At 40.4% G+C, this 20,993-nt stretch overlaps 1 protein-coding gene across 1 annotated transcript in view; it reads right to left on the bottom strand.

Annotated features, from left to right (window-relative positions):
* Positions 1-356: 356 nt before the first annotated feature.
* The window catches only part of LOC121363541 (potassium voltage-gated channel subfamily KQT member 1-like), a 74,472-nt gene continuing 53,835 nt past the window's right edge, over positions 357-20,993 (bottom strand). Inside the window, exon 11 of the mRNA XM_041485942.1 lies at positions 357-475. Coding sequence (XP_041341876.1) covers positions 357-475 — 119 coding nt within the window. The remainder of the gene's footprint in view (positions 476-20,993) is intronic.

Below are 20,993 nucleotides of genomic sequence, written 5' to 3'. Positions count from 1 at the left end.
CAATTCATATTAGGACTGCTTTAGAGTTTAACCTGATGGGGCAGTCTATAAGTATAAAACTGTCTGTAAATCTCACAGTTCTCAGAAACTGTTTCAGCTGCCTTAAAAAGTGGGAAAACAAAAACATCAAGACTTCAAGCCACCCACCACAGAGCAGTGCTGCCTTTCCAAGCATCTGGCTACCTCCGCCAAATTTTAGGCTAAACTAGGAAATGTTCACATTTAGTTAAACAAGATCAAACCCACAATCACTTCAAGTGCAGCCAGCCAGCAGAAGCATAACTCTTACTCCGTGACAGAAGTGTCCCTCATTGTCAATGAGCATTTGAGTGATCAGTTAAGGAGCTGCTGCTCACTCACTGTGCCACGTCGGATGCTGCTGGCAGCGGGGACTCCTCAGGTACCAGGTCAATGTCATCAGTGAAGCTGCTGGCCCGTGACATGTCTGGGGTGTGCCCTTCCAAGCGTCTTCTCACTGCACAAATGATGCAAAGAGGTCATAATACATTAGGGAGACCAACATACAAGCTCTTGCCAAGGCACATAAATAGTTCAAACACAAGGAACCTCTTTCAGGAAAGGTTTGTCTTCTTGAGGGCTGTCCCCTGCGAAGAGAAATTCACCACCTCTGCAATATTGATGTGGGCAGGACAATACAAACTATCAGATTTCCATTTCCTCACTCAACACCATTTGATGTGTAAGCTTTAATACCTTCAAAACTATTATTTCAAATGCTATTATCATACAAGCAGAATACTTGAAACCAAAGTGCTCTCTGGTCACTATAACCACCAGTGTTCCAAATCTCTCCCACGAACCAGGAAGCCTCAGGTGGCTGGATGCAGTTGGCTCTGCAGGATAACCATGGTGGATACAAGCTTTGGTGGAGTTTAGCTCATGTTCCAAGTGTTACAAAGGTACAAATTCCATTACAGATTTGGAAAACATACAATGGCCAACTAATGAAGGAGTTCACTAAGATACTACAAAAATCAGACAAGTGCAGCTAGCCCTGTAAGTGGTAAAAATCCAGTGTTTTCTAAAGTTTTCCATCCAATATTGGGCTGACTTCATCATATATGTGTGGTGTACATGCACCTGGCTTTCTAAGTTCAGATGCATCAATATTCAAAAGCTATTTCTGCTGCAAGTTCTCTTCATTATCTTTTCCTACATTAACTTGGGTCAAAAGCTATAAAGTATATCTAGCTTAAGTTGCTCTGATCTAAAAGAAATTTCGTTCATGATTCCTGGTGTTCTAACAGTTTCTAAGGAAGCTACCTATAAATTTGAATTCTGATCATCCTTGAAAGCGTAGCACATGAGCTGACAGAGTCCAACTTGGAAAAAGCATAGGACGACACATGCAAATTCAAGGGAAGAAAAAATAAGTGTGTGTGGGTGAATCACTAAAATTAAGCATCATAACAAGTAAAGACTAAATAGTGCCACTGGTATATGCTGTGATAACAACCCACATGACAGAAATAAGAAACCTTGCCTCTTAGGAAATGAAATTGTTGAAATCTCCAGTTAATTCCAGAACAACACTTTAGCTGGATTTCATTCAAGTTCAAGGTAAATACTAAAAAGCCCACAACACCAGAGATTGCTATTGGGAGAGCCATAACCCAAGTGGCAAGGAATGAAAATGGAACACTGACAAAGGACATAAAATGACAAAGCTATTTTATTTACCTCTGCTGCATTTAATCACAAATAAACTGTGTTTCCAGGGGAAACCCAAATTTTCCTGGCACTGGGAGCATGAACTGGCACTGGGAGCATGAACTTCGGTGCTCTCCCAGCACTACTGAAACACTTTGGCTGTTCTAGAGGAGCTTTATTTTGTGAGACCTGCCAGTTCTGCATTTGTTCTGATACACATTTTTCCTGCAAGAGAACTATGTGGCCTCCTACTTTGCCAGACAAAGCCTTGAAGCACACAGATCCCATATTTGAAGTATGGCTTTGGGAAGCACCAATCTCTGAACAAGTAACATGGCACATGATCGTGACTGCAAAATTCAACTGGAGGAGTGTTGGCTTCAGCTACAGTCAGGTTTTCCTCAGAGGAGCTTAGCAAAACTTGGGAGTGGGCCAAGGCAGAGCTAAGTCACTGTGCCCATATAAGGCACATCAGATGAACAGGAAAACTCTGCATTGCTATCAATTCCTACTCCAGAATGAACTGCTGAAAGGGTCAGAGCAGGGCCTAGTTAACTCATGGCAGTTTGCCTCCTTCATAGCACTGCATAGATACTAAAGTTACTGCAATGCATCTGCCATGAGAAGTCATAAGATTATATTTTAGTCCTGTCATTTTAGGGGTTTGGTCTGTTATTGCTTTATCAAACACCTCTCTGGCTCATCACACCCCTGTTTGCAATCGGCATCCAGGCGCTCCTAAAGAGCCCAGAAAACCCTAATTGCTCACATTTGGCTTGCTAGCTCCTTTTCTGAGAAGTTTTCCCTACTGCAATGTGCCCCACAGCATGTTGGTTCTGAGCAAGGGTGGACGACAGCAGGAGCCAGCTCCCAAACCTTCGCGTCCTCACCATTCCCATGTGCTGTGCTGAGCAGCTCTGCTGTTCCTGTAGGTGCACCTGGAGCCTTCCCTCTGACCAGGGACCTTCTACTGGGATGTGGGGAACCTCACCCTGGGATTTAACAACCTCTGCTTGGTTACCTACACAGGCAGGACAAGCTTCTGTTGTGCATTTACATAAGGCAAAAGCACTCAAATTTTCCCTTTGGTGAGGACTGCTGTCATTATCTGCAGCAGTCTCGTTCCCCAAGGAGGGCACATTTAATTCCTGCTAGCATTTGGAAAAACACAATGATGTGATTATGAATTCCACACAAACAGGAGTTGTGTAACACATACTCTGTAGTTGATTTTATCAGCTGAATGGAACTTGTGTACTTGACTCCATAAAACTAAGTATTTGGGTCACGTCTTGGAGGTTGCCTCACTGCTTCCCCTCTGCCCTCCCATGGTCAGATCCATGGACAGAACCATTTTTGCCATTTTGGTTGCAGACTAGATTTGTCTCAAAATTATTAAGAGAAAAAAGAACTGCTCACAGAAGTGCTGCTCTAATATATCAAGATAAAGCAGAAATCACAGCTTGGAGGCTCATATTTGCATGGTGAGATTTGAGATTCCCTACTACTCTCAGAGCCACTTGACTCAATTCAAAGCATTAGTTTTGGAAAGTATTAAAGCTATCACCAGAGAATACTTGTTTTATCCATGCAACCCTAAAAAAGGTCATTTAATACTGATTTCCCTCTATGCTTTTAGAACTCATTCATTTTATGTGTTTCTGCTTTAAAATATTAACACAGGAATAATGTGTTCTGGTCCATAAATGAATACTAATGGTAAATGCATGTAACACATGGTATTTTCTAAATATTTTCTGTCCTTTAAGTGACTGTCAGAATTGTGAGCAGTTATTTTCTTATTCAAAACACTCATTCTGGAACCAACTCAGTTTTTGAAGTCAACTCACTTTCCTTGAACTTCCAAAACTCATTTAGACAGCAATGTTCAGTCATAAATCAAAATTCCCAAAAATCACACTAAAAGGGACAATTTCTTTTTTCATGTCAAGAAGCCATAAGCTCCTGAGAAATAAAGTAATTAATAATAATCATTCATGATAGTGCTTTCACTTTGAGGAAATATGGAGCATTATGATACATTGAACACATGGCAGTGATGCCTTCCAGAAATAAAACTCCAAGTTGTAAGGCCCAGCTACTACAGATGGTAGTTTGTAGCAGCTGCAGCTCAAGCCAGAACAACTCTGTCTTCCCTCTCTATATTTGTTTTCATAAGATTTCCTTGTCCAAACTGACTTTATGGGAATTAATGCCCTACATTTGATGCTGCAGAGTATTAAGCTGGGGAGGCAAGGAAATATGAAGAGGGAAAAGAAGAGAAGCCATCCCTCCCTTCCATGTGTTACTACTTAGAGTATGAAGAAGCTGTGCTGGTTTCATCATAAAATATACAATATTTTATGAGCATGAAAAGTTGGAAGCAGCAACTTGAAAATACAGAACAGTATCTAGCACACTACAACAAATTCCAGTGATGCCACAAATCCAGGGCGCCTCGAAACAGAGAAACTGATTAAATCAAACAGCAAAAAGAAAGTTAAGTTTCATATACTTTTAATTTCTAAAATGGTGAAGTAATAAAATAAACATATCAAAACATAACCCAGAGGTATTTTTTGTAATATTTTATCTAACCTTAAGAGTCCTTATCTATATTCCATTAACTTCTGACTTTGTATTATGGGGAAAAGGCAAGTACCCAAATTAGAAATGCAACAACAAACATGACTGCACTATTGTGGTCATTCCCAAACAGCCAATGCCTATCAACAGCAGGACGAAATAACAAGGAAGATGTTGCACTATCCTCTTCTCAGGTAAAGAAGGCAAAAAAAAAAGCAGGTCTCTGCTCCTTCAGTGCCGCTGTCTCCTCATCACTTTCAGATCAGAAGCAGTTAAAACTCTCTCATGATGCCAGGCTGCTCTACTCAATACCATTAATACACAGGACACGAACATATGATTTAATTGTAAGGCTGCATCTTGACAGAAAATCCCTGGGATAATCACGCTTCCTTTATCTGCAGGGATGAACAGCCTGTGAGATCACACTGCTATGTCTTGTCTACTTTCCTGTGTCAGGAACTTGTATCACCTCACTAAAAATACTGTATTTGTAAAGCTGCACAGAGGCAAACTGGTCTGGGGCCGAGACTGGGACATCTCCAAATCCTCACTTTCCTCAGAAGAATAAAGGAAAGTCAACAGCCCAGAGGACTGGAAGTGTCTGACACCTCAACACCAGCCTGCTTTTAAAAACCTCTTCAACTTGCTTTTAGTATCATTCATCTCAGCAGGCAAATGGCATTTGAGCTCCTCTGAGGAGTCACGCTGGAATACAGTAAGATATCATTAGCTTGAAGTTTTGGTAATTTCTTTACCAAGATTATAAGAGCTTTTCCTCATTACTGTGTGAAGCTACAGTAGTGTCAGGAGTAGTGTCAGTGCTACTCCAAATAAAGATACTTTTTACTTTATTTTTATGTAAAACTGTTACAAACCTGAGCATCTGAAGCTGCTCAAAATGATTTTACATCCTTACCATAGACTCAAATGTAAGCCATCTGCAAATGCCACATACTCACATTGTTCCCTACACAACTCTTAGAGCTACAAGTACAGTTAAAAAAGCTCAGGCTAGTTTCTGTACCTAATTTTACGCACCTAAATTTCTTATCATCATTCAAGATGTGGCTGATTTAAATTCAGGACAATATACAAGAATTGCATTTTGCCCCCAAAACACCTGCAGAATCACACCAGAATTAATTAAGCAGTGGTTTGCAAGGAGAACAGAAATAAAAGAACATCTGAAAAGGTGAACTGAGGAATAAGAATAAATTTGTATTGCTGCAGACACATTGCTAACCCCATGCAAAAAGTGCTGAGCACTCTTCCTGCTGTAGTTACAGATTGGGCTGCAAGTGTTTTAGATAAACTTCAACATCTGGTTTCCTGTGTATCTGATTTGAAACAATCAGCACTCCAAATGCACTAATGCTGCCTTTATTTGTTGTACATTCTTTTGTTTAGATAAGCCTGCAGGCCAAATTACACACTGCTTTACAGCCCCTGGAACTCCATCACTCATTACAGGGCTGATGGGACAGCACAGGGATGTAAATGAATACCAACACATTATTGAAAATCACAAGGGCATGTAGCACTGGAAAAATGCATGTAGTGCTGGAAAACAGGCAGAGAGAAACAATTAAACATACTCTTGAATGCACATGAGGATGTGTTACCTACCCAGCTGCCTGAACATCCTTTTCAGACCTAGCACAGAAGGACATAACACACACCCAAAAAAACCCCCCAAAACAACAACACCAAAAAACCCCACAAAAACACATTAAAAAAACCCCAAAGAGAAAAAAAACCCACAAACTTCAAACCAAACAAAAAAACCCCGAACAAACTCCAAACATTTTCTACAGCATCATAAATATATCTATTTTAGAAGACATATTTCACAATCAACTTTTTTAAATGCAGCATATCAGCCTAAACATCCAACTGAATGTTCTGCATGGAATAACTTGTAGAGTAAGCAAGTGTTCATTCTGCTGAAGCTGTGCAATGCTTGGCACTCTCTGACAAGCAGGTTTGTTGGCAGATTCAGAAAGTGCTCAGGGCCCAAGTGCACAAAGAGCTGCAAGGATCCTACACAGATGAGACCTGTCAGAAAGGAACTGGAGATGAGTGGAGCCCAGGAGAGAAGCCCTGCAGTGCTGGTGCCTCTCACTATCTGCTCAAATACCCAGCTGTGATCTCCACTGGGCTCAGCCCAACCCCTTTCAGACCCAGCAAGCACAGATTTTCCTTGCCAATTTAATCTGAAAAACCTTTTTAAATGCCTATTGAGTGTGGTAAAAGCATTCATAAAAACACGGAACTAAAGCTACCAATCTAGATATTTTTAACTTTTGTATTTCTGCTTGCATTATACCCACGATTTGTTTCTGTTTTCTTCATGGGAATGACTCTCAATAAAAGGGATGGGGCTTGGATCACCCTGGACTAGTCAAAGGTGTCCCTGCCCATGGCAGGGCTGGAACTGGATGATCTTTAAGGTCCCTTCCAATCCAAAGCATTTGGGACCTTCTAGCCTGTTCAGCTGAGTAAGATGGAAGGCAAAAGTTTTGTTGTAAGAAGTAGAGTCTTTAAGGGCATTTCCATATGCACGGGAAAAGATCTGTGGCTAGCAAGAGTTCCTTTGGCTCCTGAAATGCCATAATCCATCCCTTCTCCTTTAAGAAGGAGAAGCATCCAGGCAGTTGGATCACATACAACCTACAGCCATGCAGTAAATATTCAAATTCTTGACCAGTATGCATGGCAAAATCATGGCTTGGCTCGGAAGGGCCCCAAAACAAAGAAGACAGGCACACAGGCAGCCTGGAACTGAACCCTACAGCAGTTTCTCATTCTCAGCCCAAATCACAGAAATCTCCCATCTCTTAAAATAGAGGATCAACTTTATTTTAACATTTCCTCTCTCCTGGGCTCTGTTCCTGAAAAAAAAAAAAAAAAAAAAAAAAAAAAAAAAAGTGGATTTCCAAACTCCTTCAAGTCTGTGGGGGTGATGTGGAGGGTATGAGTGGGTAAGGTCTGACAAAGAGGCCAGAAAACACATTTTCCTCATTGGCTGGGGAAGGGAAGCATCAGAGACACCCACAGAGTGAAGTGCACAGTAGATATATTATCAATGCAGGACAACCCTCAGCCAGAGAATAATGTGTAATGACTCCAGTGATTTCAGAAGGCTGAACAATTGCTTTATTAAGCTATACTATACTACATTATATACTATACTAAAACTACACTAAACAAAAACCTGTGACCCTTACCAGACAGTCACGACACAGCTTTTTTCCAATTGGTCAATCAGTCCAAATAACCATCAGCAGAGTCCAATTAACAAAACCCTTTCAGTGAATAATCTCCATAACACATTCCACATGTGCCTAACAACAGGCGCAGCAAATAGAGATAATTGTGTTCTCTTCTCTCTCTGAGCTTCTCACTGCCTTCCCCAGGAAAAATCCTGGGAGAGAGAATTACGTCTCTCTCTCTGTTCAAAGAGTATGTGACTACCACAATATATTATTTAATAGCTATCAAACTGTAGATATATTAATTAATAGCTATTAAATTGTGCCTCATGGCCACAGCAGGAGGATTATGACAGCAGGAAAAAGACAGAAATGAGCTGCTCTTCATGATCTCCTGAGGCCCAAATGCTGCCATAGCTGCTCCAGGAGGGATGTGACCAGGACACCTTTGGGAAAGCATCTAACTGAACAAGTTGTATTCAAATGATGCCAAGAGAGCAAAGTTTTTCAATATTCTACAGCAAACTATTTTGACAAGTGTTTCTTTATTCTCTTAAGAATAGCCTGTTTCTTTTTCTTATCTGACACGATCCTTGTGCCCACAAGTACTTTTAACATGTTTTTGAGCTGGAGATACCATCTACACCTTGTTAATATGGTCAGAGATCAGCTCTCCAAGACCAAATTCAAGTCACCAATACAGATGCATTTAACTTTTTAAGGCTCAAAATACTTGACTGTTCATTCAGTTATTCTGAAGAACCAAATGTACAGCAATAACAGTGAAGAAAAATAAGACAAAAATATCTTTCAAAGTGATCCTTCTACATTGCTCACCTTTTTTTTTTTTTTTTTTTTTTTTTAAGGACAAGAAGAACTTGACCTTAAACTGAAACAATTAATAGTCAGAGAAATGTAATTTGGCAGCTTGTTAGCTCTGCAGGGAGAGCTCTTAACACATACAAACTCTTAGAATTACACATAGGGAATGTATCATGTAATATAAATATATAGAGTTACATTCCATTATGGGATTCAGAACTGCCATTATAGTAGAAGTGTTTATTTTAACAAGGAAGTACAGTTTTAGTGTGGCTATTAAAGAAAATAAACCAGTCTGAAAACATTTTTATTTTTCATGACTGTTAATGGTCAAAGCATACAAACTGCAGTGAGAGTAAAAACAGAAACATCTTCTGAATTGTTGTCAATGTTTTGACTCACAAGAACACAAAACCCAATTATTGTAATTACAATGAAAAATGCCACAATTATTTGCTGGTCTTATGCAGTTCTTGCCCTCCCACAATTGAATCCTTGTAGAATAATTTCCCTATTTACTAGTGTTAATCATGAATTCAATACAGACAATATTGTTACCAACCTGCCTGTTCCACACTGAAAAAAAAAAATCTGTAAATTAAAGTAAATCTTAATAGTAAAGGAAATAATTTCCATGTTTGTCCTTAAGCTCAAAACAAGTTCAACAAAATAATCCACAGCTGTTGACTGCACTAAATGAAAACTATTCCTAACTAAAGCTTCAGCTGTTATTTCATACATTCCAGGTGTAAAGAAACAACATTTTATGGGAGTATTCTCTAGTTCAAATATATTTGCTCCAAATACTGATTTTTAAAATCTTTAATGTGAGGATATTTTAGGTAGGGCAGTAATTTGAGTAAGAGTCCAAGCTATAACTGTTAAAAAGATCATTCAAAGTAGCCATTATTATGTGTACACAATGCTATAAAAATTTTGACTGACAGATCTACAGATCATAGAATTCAAACTGAAACATCTTGTAAGCATAAACCCCCCCTTACAATAAGTTATCTTCCTGCAAATACTGCAAATTAACTGATCACATTTTATTTAAAATTAAAATTCATGGGGTCTTCAATTCTGTACTTCAGGGCTCAGTTGGGATGTGTATCCTTTATTAATTCCAACTTCCTCAGGCTGCTTATTCAGAACTTCCATTAGAAAATATTTATAATTAAAGAACTTAAAAAACAGTCTAAAGAAATTGTTAAGCTTTTGCTGCTACCATTAAAATTCAAATGTTTTGAAACTCAGATTCTGAGAAGACCCAGAATAATTACGTCTTCTACACTCCCAATAGTAATCTAAAAATATGTATGACAAAGGAATGGTGATATTTAAAACAACCCTGAGGGGGAACACACCCTCAGTCAGAGACCTAAAGTCTCTCTTTACTGATGACCTTGTGGAGATACATTTGATTGTGCCTCTGACAGCAGGCCATGGCTCTTCTGTGACAGTGAGAACCACAGAGATGTCAGGAGACAAAGCCCTTCTCTCCCTTCTCCCAGGGATCTGCAGGAAGGGAGTGGAGAAGTTCACTGTCAAACAAACCCTGCCCTTATCAGTGTGAGTGCCCCTCTGTCCCCACCGAGTGCACCTGAGAGGACACAGAATGTTCCTGCTGAGGAGATGGGAAAGGAAGCCCTGGGAAGCAGAAAAGTCCTGCTGCTGCTGAGACTGCTGGACACAGATCAGTGCAGCACAGACTGGCTGTACATTCTGACAGTCCCAGAGTGAAATCTGGATGAATGCTGAATTTCAGGAGTGACTTGACTGAGATCAACATCTTCAGGGAAAGGAGATATTGTACAAATTACAACAGATGTGGTTTTTTATCCCATAAGCCCCAGTATAAGGCTTTGGTTCCGTCCAAGCTTCTTTAAACCACTTTACTGAGGACTGAGACACAAAATCATCTTTGCCATGTGTGAAAATAACATGGCCCAATTCTCATTCTTAGTGCTATTAATCTTTATATTTATCATACTCATAATTCTTATTTTTATGTAAACATGCCACTACAGACACTGAACCCTAACAGAGCCATCAGGGGAAAAACCAAATTCATGATACCACCTTGATTTCCAACCAAACATTTTAATTTTAACAACAGCAACAACAACAAAAAAAAGTGTCATTAGGTTTCTAATCCATCCATCCAAATCCATTAGTTTTCTAACCAACATCCAACATTAATTGTTTCAGACACATTGCCAAGATGACAGAAATTGCAAATGTTTTTAGAACAATCTGCTTTGTGTCACTGACCAACCAAAGATGCTCTACTATCTGTTGGCAGGCAAATCCTTGCAGAATATTCCCTTCCACTTTCTGTGGCATTAAAGATCTAGATACCACTCAGTGTCATAATTTGGGTGGAGAATCCAAGCAGTGAGTTCCAAGCTCCATCACGTTCTATAATATCTACTACAATCATATCATAACTGGAATAAAAGTTTCTCTAGAATAACTTTGTTAGAGCACTTGGATATTTTTCTTTTTAGATTGTAAAAGCTCACAGAAAATTAAGTTGCTGTTTTAAGTAAGCCAACAAATCTATTTGTTTCTGAAATAAGAGATGGCTCAAGATTGAGCTTCTTTTTGTCCAGCAAAATGAATATTTAAGACTTCTCAAGTATTCATTCAGTAGTGACTTGAAATAACCATTTCACTTAATCTATTAAATGTGGACAAAATGATAATTCATTACAGATGAGCATCTATCTTTTTTGGTAGGTGTATTTAGGGGGTAGTAGGATTCCAGGGCCACCCAGATGCAGAGTACAAGCCATCCCAGGAGGGTATGTACCACTGCTGAGACAGAAAAAAACCCCAGCTGGGGTGGCCTAATGTCAGATAATAACAGACCAGGACAAAGAACTGTTTCATGCACTGCCTTGTCTCCAGCGGAGGTGAAGAGGAGATGCTTAAGGACAGGACAAAAACAGTGCTGGCTTCACACAGAAATTCCTAAGGGCTGCACTTTCCAGGACTGAGGTGATATCCAAGGATTCTTGATGGGGCTTCTGACACAATAAATTTGTTCCCATGGCATTCAGAAAACATCACAATTTGTTTACACTGATTTAGTGCAGATCTGAATGCTCACTTGCCCAGTGAATGGAATATTCATGCAGTGGCCTCCAACACTCTTAATATTGCTGCAGGGACAAAAAAATGCAATACTAGTGAAGCAGCATGTCACAGCCCTAGAAAGGTAGGATCTAAGCAAAATTAATTTCATTCAAATAAACTCTCAGTGAAAGGTGTTACAGACTCTGGAAATAGCAAAGGCACAGCCCAAGGGGTAAATTACTGCTCTGGGGAAGATAATGCAAAGACTCCTATTACAACCCCAAAGCATTGAGAGCCAAGACTGTCACTGCCTCAGGGCCTTGGCAGCACAAACGTTTCACCCACGGATTTGAAAGATTTGGTTTCAGATCAATAGGGAGAAATCAATGCCTCGTTCCCCACCTCCCCCTTCCTTTCCACTGATGTTCCTGTGCAATTATTTCCTTATTCTGAGCGCTATTTTGCTACTGGGGACACCTCCCAGATGTCTCCCAAACTGGTGCTTTATGAGTTGCCTTTGCTATAAATGCTTTAGTGTTCCCTTATCCAGATTTGGATAAGGCTCTTTCCCCATCTGAGAGCCAGATTTAAATGGGTTGGAAGTTACAGTTGGTTAGAATACTTGGTGGGTGTAAAGCACTGACCATTTCTGGCTTTGCAAAGGTTATGATGATGATGATGATGGGGATTGCTTACGTGGCACAGAATCTCCTCCTTGATGCCCTATCTCCGCCAGCACAATTTCTCCAGACAGCTGGCAGAGAAGTTAACTAGATAAACATTGGAAAAATCTCTGACAATTCCATCTCGTGCAGAGAAAAACTGCCTGGCTCAGGCACAGCAGCAGTGAAATGCAGGGAGGAAAAGGGAAGACTCTGGATGTGTCAACTGCACCCTAGGAAATGGCAACACTAAAACCCCATTCAGTGCTGAGAGGGGAGATGTGGAAATGAAAGAGGAAGCAGAAGACAGCATCAGAGTTCCTTAAGAAGCCTTATTCTGAATTAAACTCTATCAAAAAGTAAGCAATAAACTTGCTCAAATTTATTTTATTAGAAATTTCTACTTCAACAGCCCCTTAACTGACTCCAACTTAAATTGCCTTGCTCTCCAATTATAAGAGAAGTCCAGGAAGTGTTTCAGCTCAGGCTCTTTCCACTTCAACCAGTTCACATCCAAGATTGGCAGACACTAATGCATTAATTTATCTAGCAAAGAACACCCTTACTCATTTAAGGAGACTTCAGAAGATGACAGAAAATAATGGAAATTGAAGGTCTTTACCAGGCAGAAGCCCCACAAAAGGCATCATGCCCTCACCCAAGTAGATATCTAGCTAAAAGTGACTTTGCTCATCTGACCTGTGAACAGACCTAACTGTGCTATCACAATCAATGTGATTTTACCTCACTAGAAACAGTGCAACCACAGAACTTCCAGAGATCCCATTTCCTCAGGAGAAAAAAATCAAAACCAGAAAAGCAACAAGACCCTATTTAACACACTTTATCATGGCCAGGCAGGCTGGAATGTATTTTTTTGCATGCTTTCTGCTTATCAGGATTTTCAAATTTATCCCTGTAAAGCCTTCAGCTGCTGGACGCCTGCATACACCAAAATCCAGTGCACACTCTCTGTCCTCTCTCTTTTACAAGATTATAGGAACAGGAGCCAACCTGAGCTCCTCACATAAACAGCAGGAGAAACTTGTAGGCTTTATCTGGGGCTGTCCTTGGTCCAGGACAGCTCATTCAGCACAAGTTAGTCTTGGATAGACCCAGGTCAACCTGACCTTAAAGGATCTTAATTGGATTAGTACAACCAGCTCTAGATATCCCATTGCCATGGTCTGATTCACCCCATTAAAAACAGTATGAAAAAGCCACCAGCAGCAAACACTGGCATTATACTGCTTCAGGTTTGTTGGGTTTTTTACAACTGGAATCAAGTTCTAAGAGCTCAGCACAGTATAAGAGTTAAAGGAACACAAACAGACCCAAAGGGTCAGACCATGGCTGCAGTTTACATACTCATGAGGCAGATCCAGGACAAGGCTGTGTGCGAGCCAGAATTCCAGGAATTAGTTATCAGAATTGCATTACAGATGTTCTCATAATTCACCTTACCCAAAGGGGAAAAAAATATTCTTCTCCTTTTACAGGGAGAAGTAAGTCCACATCAGCAAGGATGAAAGAAAGAAAATCCAGGAGCCTTTTTTTCCTTTATGGTGGATTATCACTATTACAGATGAAAAAGACAAAAATAGAATCTAATTAAAATGATACACTGCTTTAAAAGCCATCAGCACTGCTTTATATTCCCAAGCTGGCTACTTTCTGTTGTGTTTGGTGGAACTAATCACACCTCTATTCTTCCCATAATACAAAACAGGAGGTGCCATAAAGGAGTTTTACCCACATGAGCATGGAAGGAAAAGTAGGAGAACTCCCTAAAAAAGAAGTTAAAGGAGAGAGGAAGGGGTGTCCCAGAAATTCATCAACTTCCCCCACTTCTATGGGCTTTACCCCAGAGAAATCCCAGAGAAATTATGGCCAAGTCATCTGGGGTACTCACTGCAAAGTTCTCTGAGTAGAACACTAAGAAGAAAGAGCTTTTTCCAGAGACAGTTACTCACTCATGGTTTCCAAGGTGGTTCTATTAAAAATATATATGTTCTCCTGCAAGTGAACATGATTTATATTTGAAAAAAAAAAAAAACCTGAGTTTTTCCAACTTCCCTAGTAAAGAAGGAATGCATTGTGAACACAAAACATTGTCTAAATGCATGCCATTTTTCCATGTATCTCCCTCTAAGTGGCTCTTTAACAATGGTTTCCATTTTATCAAGTATTACTATCCAAGTCAGTCCTGAGTTTTATTTAACAGAAAAGTCAGCTAAAAGCAGGTATCAATAGCTAATTATAAAAGTCCAACACCCCAATTCTGCAGGAAAGACAGACTTTTAACCAAAACCACTCCCAGATAATCAGCCGAAGCTTTTCACAGCCTCAAAATTTACTCATAATTTAACATTGCATTTTGTCAAAAAAGTAACAAGGTCAAATTGTTTCATCAGTTGTAGTCAAGCAATGCTAAACAGCTCAGAATTTGGCCCAATATTAATCAATACAAATAAACAGTATTACTCACTTGGAAATTTATTAACTCTGATCAATAGATTTCATACAACAGCTGCACAAAATCAACCAACGATGCAACCTATTCAGAACACTGCAAATATTTGCTCATTGGGAAATTACTGTTGTTTCCTTTTCTCTTTCCAAAAGATAACAATATTGCAAAACATCATTTAGCCAAGTATTCCAATGCTAAAGGTGCACCAGTTGTATGTACACAGCAGATTACTGGACCCTCCAAAATTGAAGGGAAATCAGTTCCAGATGTTTTCTACTGATTAAATTCAGCCCGAGCAAGGTTAAGCAAATGACAAGCAGCTGCTTTTCTTTTTTGCCATAGTAATGAAAAATCCCCTTACAGTTCTGAGTGACTCTAGCTGGCAGACATTGGGTGCAGCACCTTTTTTCCCTGAGTTTTCATGATTAACAGAGACTGTGAACAGCCTCCAGAGCAACAAACTCTTTCCACCTCCAGTCTGCCAGGTTTTACGCAGATAAAAATTAAAAGGAAGAAGCTTAAAAATAAAAACAAATATAACAAACATTCTTTTGAAATACCATAGCGATGTAAATCCTAAACCATAGCCCCTCTCACTGCACACACTGCTGTCTCCTGAAGAAAGTCAAAGTGGAACTAAAGAAATATTGAGGTGTCACTAAACCAGGCCATGGCTCAATGCAACACTGGTATCACCTTTGTGACCCATCACTTCACTTCAAACAGGGCAGAAACACTTATTTTTACCATGAACAGAGGTTGACACAAAGCTTTACTTCTCAGCCTTGTCTCCTATTTATCCTCAGCCATTCAGAAGCTTTTTTCACACCTGATGGGATTAAACTGAAATAAAGACGTGTGTGTGTGTGTCCTTAAGCAAACTGATAGGTCAGATTTTCCATCCCACCATTTATGCTGAGCGGGGCAAGGAAGCATTTTCAAAGCACAGAACTTCCAAATTCTTTCCAAGGCAAATATTCCCATGGAGTTGTGGTTGGGAAGATCTGGGAAGAACAGCACGCACACCTAATATCCAAATTATTTCCCAAGCACTGTCTGTGAGTGCAAAGAGCTTGCTGTGTAAAGAAACACATCAAGCAAAGTAAATTGCTTAGAAGTGGCTACACCTGGCTACTTCAACAGGGAGCAAAACCAAAATAAATGGAACACTCAGCCTTTTCTTCTTTATTTTTCAACTAATGGTTATTATATATGGACACAGCCCCCTCCAAAGAACCAGTGTTTATTTTGCTTCTAATTACAGAATCTTTTCAGCATTCCCAGCTGACATACAACAGAAATAAGCAAAATACATGATTTTCAAGAGACTAATTCACTTGGATGCAAAGTATATTTTAAGGAGTAGTAAAAGTGTATGTACTACTCCACCATCCAAGTAAATCCAGTTTAAAAGGCTGTATTTTTTTAGACATAATACCCTCGTCTCCCACAATAATGCTTTGTCATTTCCATCAGAAAAAAACCCAAATTTTTGGCTAAAAAGTATCTTTAAGTTTTAGATTAAATCACATATTTTCCCCACAGAGCATTCACTACATTTGCTGCAAAAATCAGCTTTTCTTGCAAAAGTTGCCATTCCTGATTACCACTCCTCCTTGTTTATGCTGAGGATAAACAACTGTGCAGGCCCATGTTTAATCCTGCATTGACTAATTGCATTCTCCACTTCTGTAATGCTGTGTCAGTCTAAAAACACTTCATAAACAATTAGGACTCACAAAATCTCCGTGACAGAGACAGGACTTATACTCATGGAACAGATGATGCAACCCAAGCACAGTGAGTTAATTGTCTGCCCGGGGTCATCCCGAGAATCAGTAACAGAATCCAGGAATTCAGCCCTCCCTCCTCAGCACGGGATGAGCCCTGCACATCCAGCCTCAACACCAACGCAAGGATTCCAGCAGAGCCTACCAAGATGTGTTGGAGCTTTGTCATTGCCTTAGATCCTCACTTTTAACCAATTTATTTCTTACTCCCATTAAGAAGTACCTGCTTCTCACCTCCAGTAGAAAGGCTCCATGTTGGCTCAAAAATGCCTTCACTTCCATGCAGCCACCAGGGAGCTGCAATGAGCCTCACAGCCCACAGCATAAAGTTGTATGTGTGGTACATACACTGGTCCAAATGCTGGTTGGGATTCCCCCCCTCTCCCTGTTTCCCTTTTCTCATCCACAGCATTGCATGGATATGTGCCTTGCAGGTTGAAATTAAATTACTGCAGTTTGAAGTTTGGGTTTTGGCGGTTTAGACCACAATGTTCCATTTTCACTCTGGAGTGAGGCTGTTGCTACCTCCCTGAAACTGAGCAAAAAGAAGGAATTCTGAAGTGGCCATAGTGATAAAAATCCAAACTCTGTAGCACATCCTTATCTGTGCTTTTAAGAGCACGTTCCAGAGACTGTTTTTCCAGACAACATTAATTTATATATTAGTTCCCCCATTCCCTGCTGCACAAGCTGCAAGACAATTTTTAATATTAAAGTAAGTTCACTAATTAGAAAAATCATGGTCTTAAGCAGGGTTCCCACCCTCCATAAAGAGGGAAACCTCAAATCCCAATTTCCCTTTTTCCCTACTCTCTCCAAGGCTGTCCTTGCTTCCCCAGAATGGTTTGGGCCACCTGACCCCAGGCAGGGCAAGGGCAGCAAAGCTGTCCTGGCTGCCTGGAGCCCAGCACATCCCTCAGGACAACAAGTCAGGAGTCATTTTATCACACTGTGGGATCACATCCCATAAGCAGCTGGTTAATAGGCTGGAGATCAGGCCAAGCAGCTGCTGGATATCAAAAGTGTGGGGACAGATCACCACAGGGAATTTCTGATCCAGGATTAGGGGGAGACACTGCAGGAACATCCCTGGGGAAGGCTCCCAGGCTGCCTTCCAGAGTGCTCTCAGCCACTTCTGGGTCAGTCCCAAGTGCATATTGAATAAAAATTCCTCTCTAATCCACAGCCTGGACCACTGATGGGTTTATTTAATAGCACCCGAGGCAGAAATATCTCTAAATGTATTTGTCATTTCAACAGCAAACCTCTGGTCAATGTTTTGTGAAGTATCATATTCCAGCAAGTTTTCATCCACTGTACAGGAGCCTTAACCAACTCTCTAGGCTATAATCCAGGTCCTATGTTTATGGACACACACAGATGATACAGGAAAAGGTGACTAAAACCAGTATTAAAATCGTCTTCTGCTCATCTCCTACTGAAAATGCACATTGCCACATCAGAGGAAAAACAAAACCCACTTGATCTGACATGATTGCTCATGACTAAATCATGTTCCCTGTTACTTATTACCTTCCTACTGACTGGTTTGGTTAGGGTTGCTTTTTGTGGTTTTTTTTTTGGGGTTTTCTTGTTTCTTTATTTTTTTAGTTTTATTTTTCCTTCTTGAATTCCTACCTCCCTTGGAGCCAAGTTCCAAAATTGAATATATCTGGGGATTGTTCTCACACAAAAGGTGAGAGGAGAGAAAGCTGTCGATGGACAGAGGCTCAGTGCTTTCCTTCACAAGGGAAGGTATTATCATCCTCTCTCAGGGCCCACTCTTGAAATCCAGATCCTCATGGCTGCTCCTGGCAGAGGAAAGATTGTAACTCTACCTGTCCCAAGTACCTTTAGTGCTTATATCCCACTTGACTTACTGCTTTACATATTTATATTCATTAAAACCACCATCCTTTAAGCCCCTCATAGAGCCCTCAGCTGGATCTGTCACCACACCCTGAGTCACCTCCCCAGGTGCTCTGCCCCCCTCTCCTGCCTGGCTCTTTGGCACTCTATGTTTCTTGAGATATGCTAAAACCCCAAATTCAGGTGCACACAGCTGCTTCTCCAAACTCCTGGGAGATCATCTCATGCTGAGGCTGGAGAGATCCTGGGACTGCCTCTGGCTCCCCTTCACCAGCAGCAGGGCCCAGGAGCCCCCCAGCAGCCAAAACCTCTTCCCACAGCAGGACCTGCCTCGTCCTCACTGGGCACACCTGGGGCTCTCCCTGTCCCATTCCCATCATCATCCTCACACCTGGGGCTGTCCCATTCCCATCATCATCACCCTCATCCTCACACCTGGGGCTGCCCCATTCCCATCCTCATTGGCCACACCTGGGGCTGTACCTGTCCCATCATCCCCATCATCTTCACACCTGTGGCTGTCCCATTCCCATCATCACCCTCATCCTCACTGGCCACACCTGGGGCTGCCCCCATCAGGAATGGGGTCAAAGCAATCACAATCCCCCTTCCCTGCCCACAGCCCCAGCCCTGCACCCGAGGTAAAGGGGAAGGACACAAAAAAGATATTTAGAGGGTGGTCCTTTCTAAAAACACCCTTTTCTTTCTTTTTAATACCCTTGTCTAGCAGAGCCATTTACATTTTCACACACACACAGCTACTTAAACACAGGGAAGAGCTATATTTCATGTGTCTTACCTATTTTCACTTAGATCTATTTTCTCTTAAATCTATTTAGACACAGACACATTTATATATATCTGAATTTACAACTGCATCTCATATCTAGTCAGTCTCATCTCAATTTACACTTCTGTGTTTAAACTTATGTATCTATTTAGACCGTGTCAGCTTGCACTTCTATTTGGATTATATATTAACACTTATTGCATAGAAAATCAATTTAGACCAGATATCTGTTTAGAGCTAAATATTTACACTGCCATCTAATTACACATCAGCCTGTTGAGATTTAGGTATTTAGACACCCTTATATATAACCTCTATTGAGATTACACACATCATCTACTTTTACCCTGCAATGCAAAGCAAATGTAGGTGGTTCCAGCTGGACAGAAATTTTCTATTTTAAATCATCATCCAGCATCTCAGCAGCCTCCTGTCACTGCTGTTAGCAGCTCTCAGTCTCCTTCTGATCACTCCCCTGGCTCCTCAGCTGTTTGCTTTGCAAGCCCAGAGAGATAAACCCACCTAACCTGTGCATCTTTTCCAGTCCTTTCTCTTATGTTCTAACTTTATTTGCCCCTCATTGAGTCATTTTCCAAGTAATAGCAAGTGACACAATTTGCAGTGCCAATTTCAGCACATGCAGTGTTAATTTTCAGGGGACAGAAAAAATTATTAACCTTTACTGACACCATTATTGTATTTACACTTCACAGTTGGTAACTGGGCCAAACTTTCATTCTACAAAGATTTTATCTCAAGCTTAAGCCATCGAGAAAAAGCTCACAATTTACCCAGATCATTCTCATCTTTCCTAAATTTTGGAACAGTTGCAGACTGGGATATTCATGTGAGTTCACTAAAGAACTCCCATGCCTCCCAAGTCATTCTGTGCTGGATTAGCACTGCTGTTAAATTTGTAGGACCTGAGGCTTCTCTGGCTGCTGTGTCCAGACCATCCCTGACCTGACCCTGATTTAGCTGTGGCAGCAATTTCTCTAATTGAGCAGGTGTCTGTATCTTGTTTTACTTCTGTTTATCTTTGTGTTGCAGAACCACGGCTTCGTATCTGCAGTAGTTATTTTAGTAGGATGAGATATTAACAACCAAATAATGACAGAGTTTACAGAAATACAGGCTGGGCAGAATATCAGAGGCCTTGAGAAGTGGAAACACAGGATGCAGTGTGTGAGTACAGGCAGGAGATAAGAGATGGGGCACAGGTTCAGCACTGGAGACCCCCACAGCTATAAACAATTCACTAATGGTCAGTGAAAATGAAAAGCAGTCCTGAAGCAGGACAAAACTGGTTGTAAGGGTAATAGAGAACAAAGAAATTCTATTTCACACACATAAAAGGGAACATAAGATGGTAAATTCTGATGAAACCTGGAGCTGCACAGCAAGGAGGAAATACGTCAAAGGGTGTTAGGAAACATTTGTAAGTGACCTCAAGTGGATCCCAGGAGAAAAAGGAGAAACTGTCACCACAAACATCATATTCCTCCCTGTTAAGGACATGAGATTTCAACAAGTCATTGTGTACTTCCCCTCTTCCTTCTGCAGCAAATTATACCCAGGAACTAAATGAGCATAAACACCAGCCTAACAGGCAGAATTTTAAAAGCAAGTTTAACAGTTTTAATTGATTTTTTTTACTATAGTTGCAGCTTTTTAATTGTTAAGGAAAAAAAACCCAACCGTTGCATTTGAGTCTCTTTTGTAGCAATTAGATCTAGACTAATTAGGTGAAGATTTCAGTTATTCTAGCACTAAATTCTAGTTCTTACTTTTATAATGTGTGCTTACCCTTTTTGATACAGAACACAATATAATAATTCTTAACCTACTTTCTACCATACCTTATCTATTAACTCTGACTTTCCATTCTTGAAAAACAATATTTCATTTCTCTCTTTTTTTTTTTTCCCCAAGGCTAGCTAAGTCAACAGGTTCTTCCAATAAAGATGTCATGAAAACCCTACAAGGGCCTGCATTTTGTGAGAAGATTCTGCTGATTCCTAAAACATATCAAAA

Source organism: Pyrgilauda ruficollis, unplaced genomic scaffold, assembly GCF_017590135.1.
Source record: "Pyrgilauda ruficollis isolate IOZ18807 unplaced genomic scaffold, ASM1759013v1 scaffold73, whole genome shotgun sequence".
NCBI lineage: Eukaryota > Metazoa > Chordata > Aves > Passeriformes > Passeridae > Pyrgilauda > Pyrgilauda ruficollis.
This window is presented reverse-complemented; position numbering and strand designations above follow the sequence as displayed.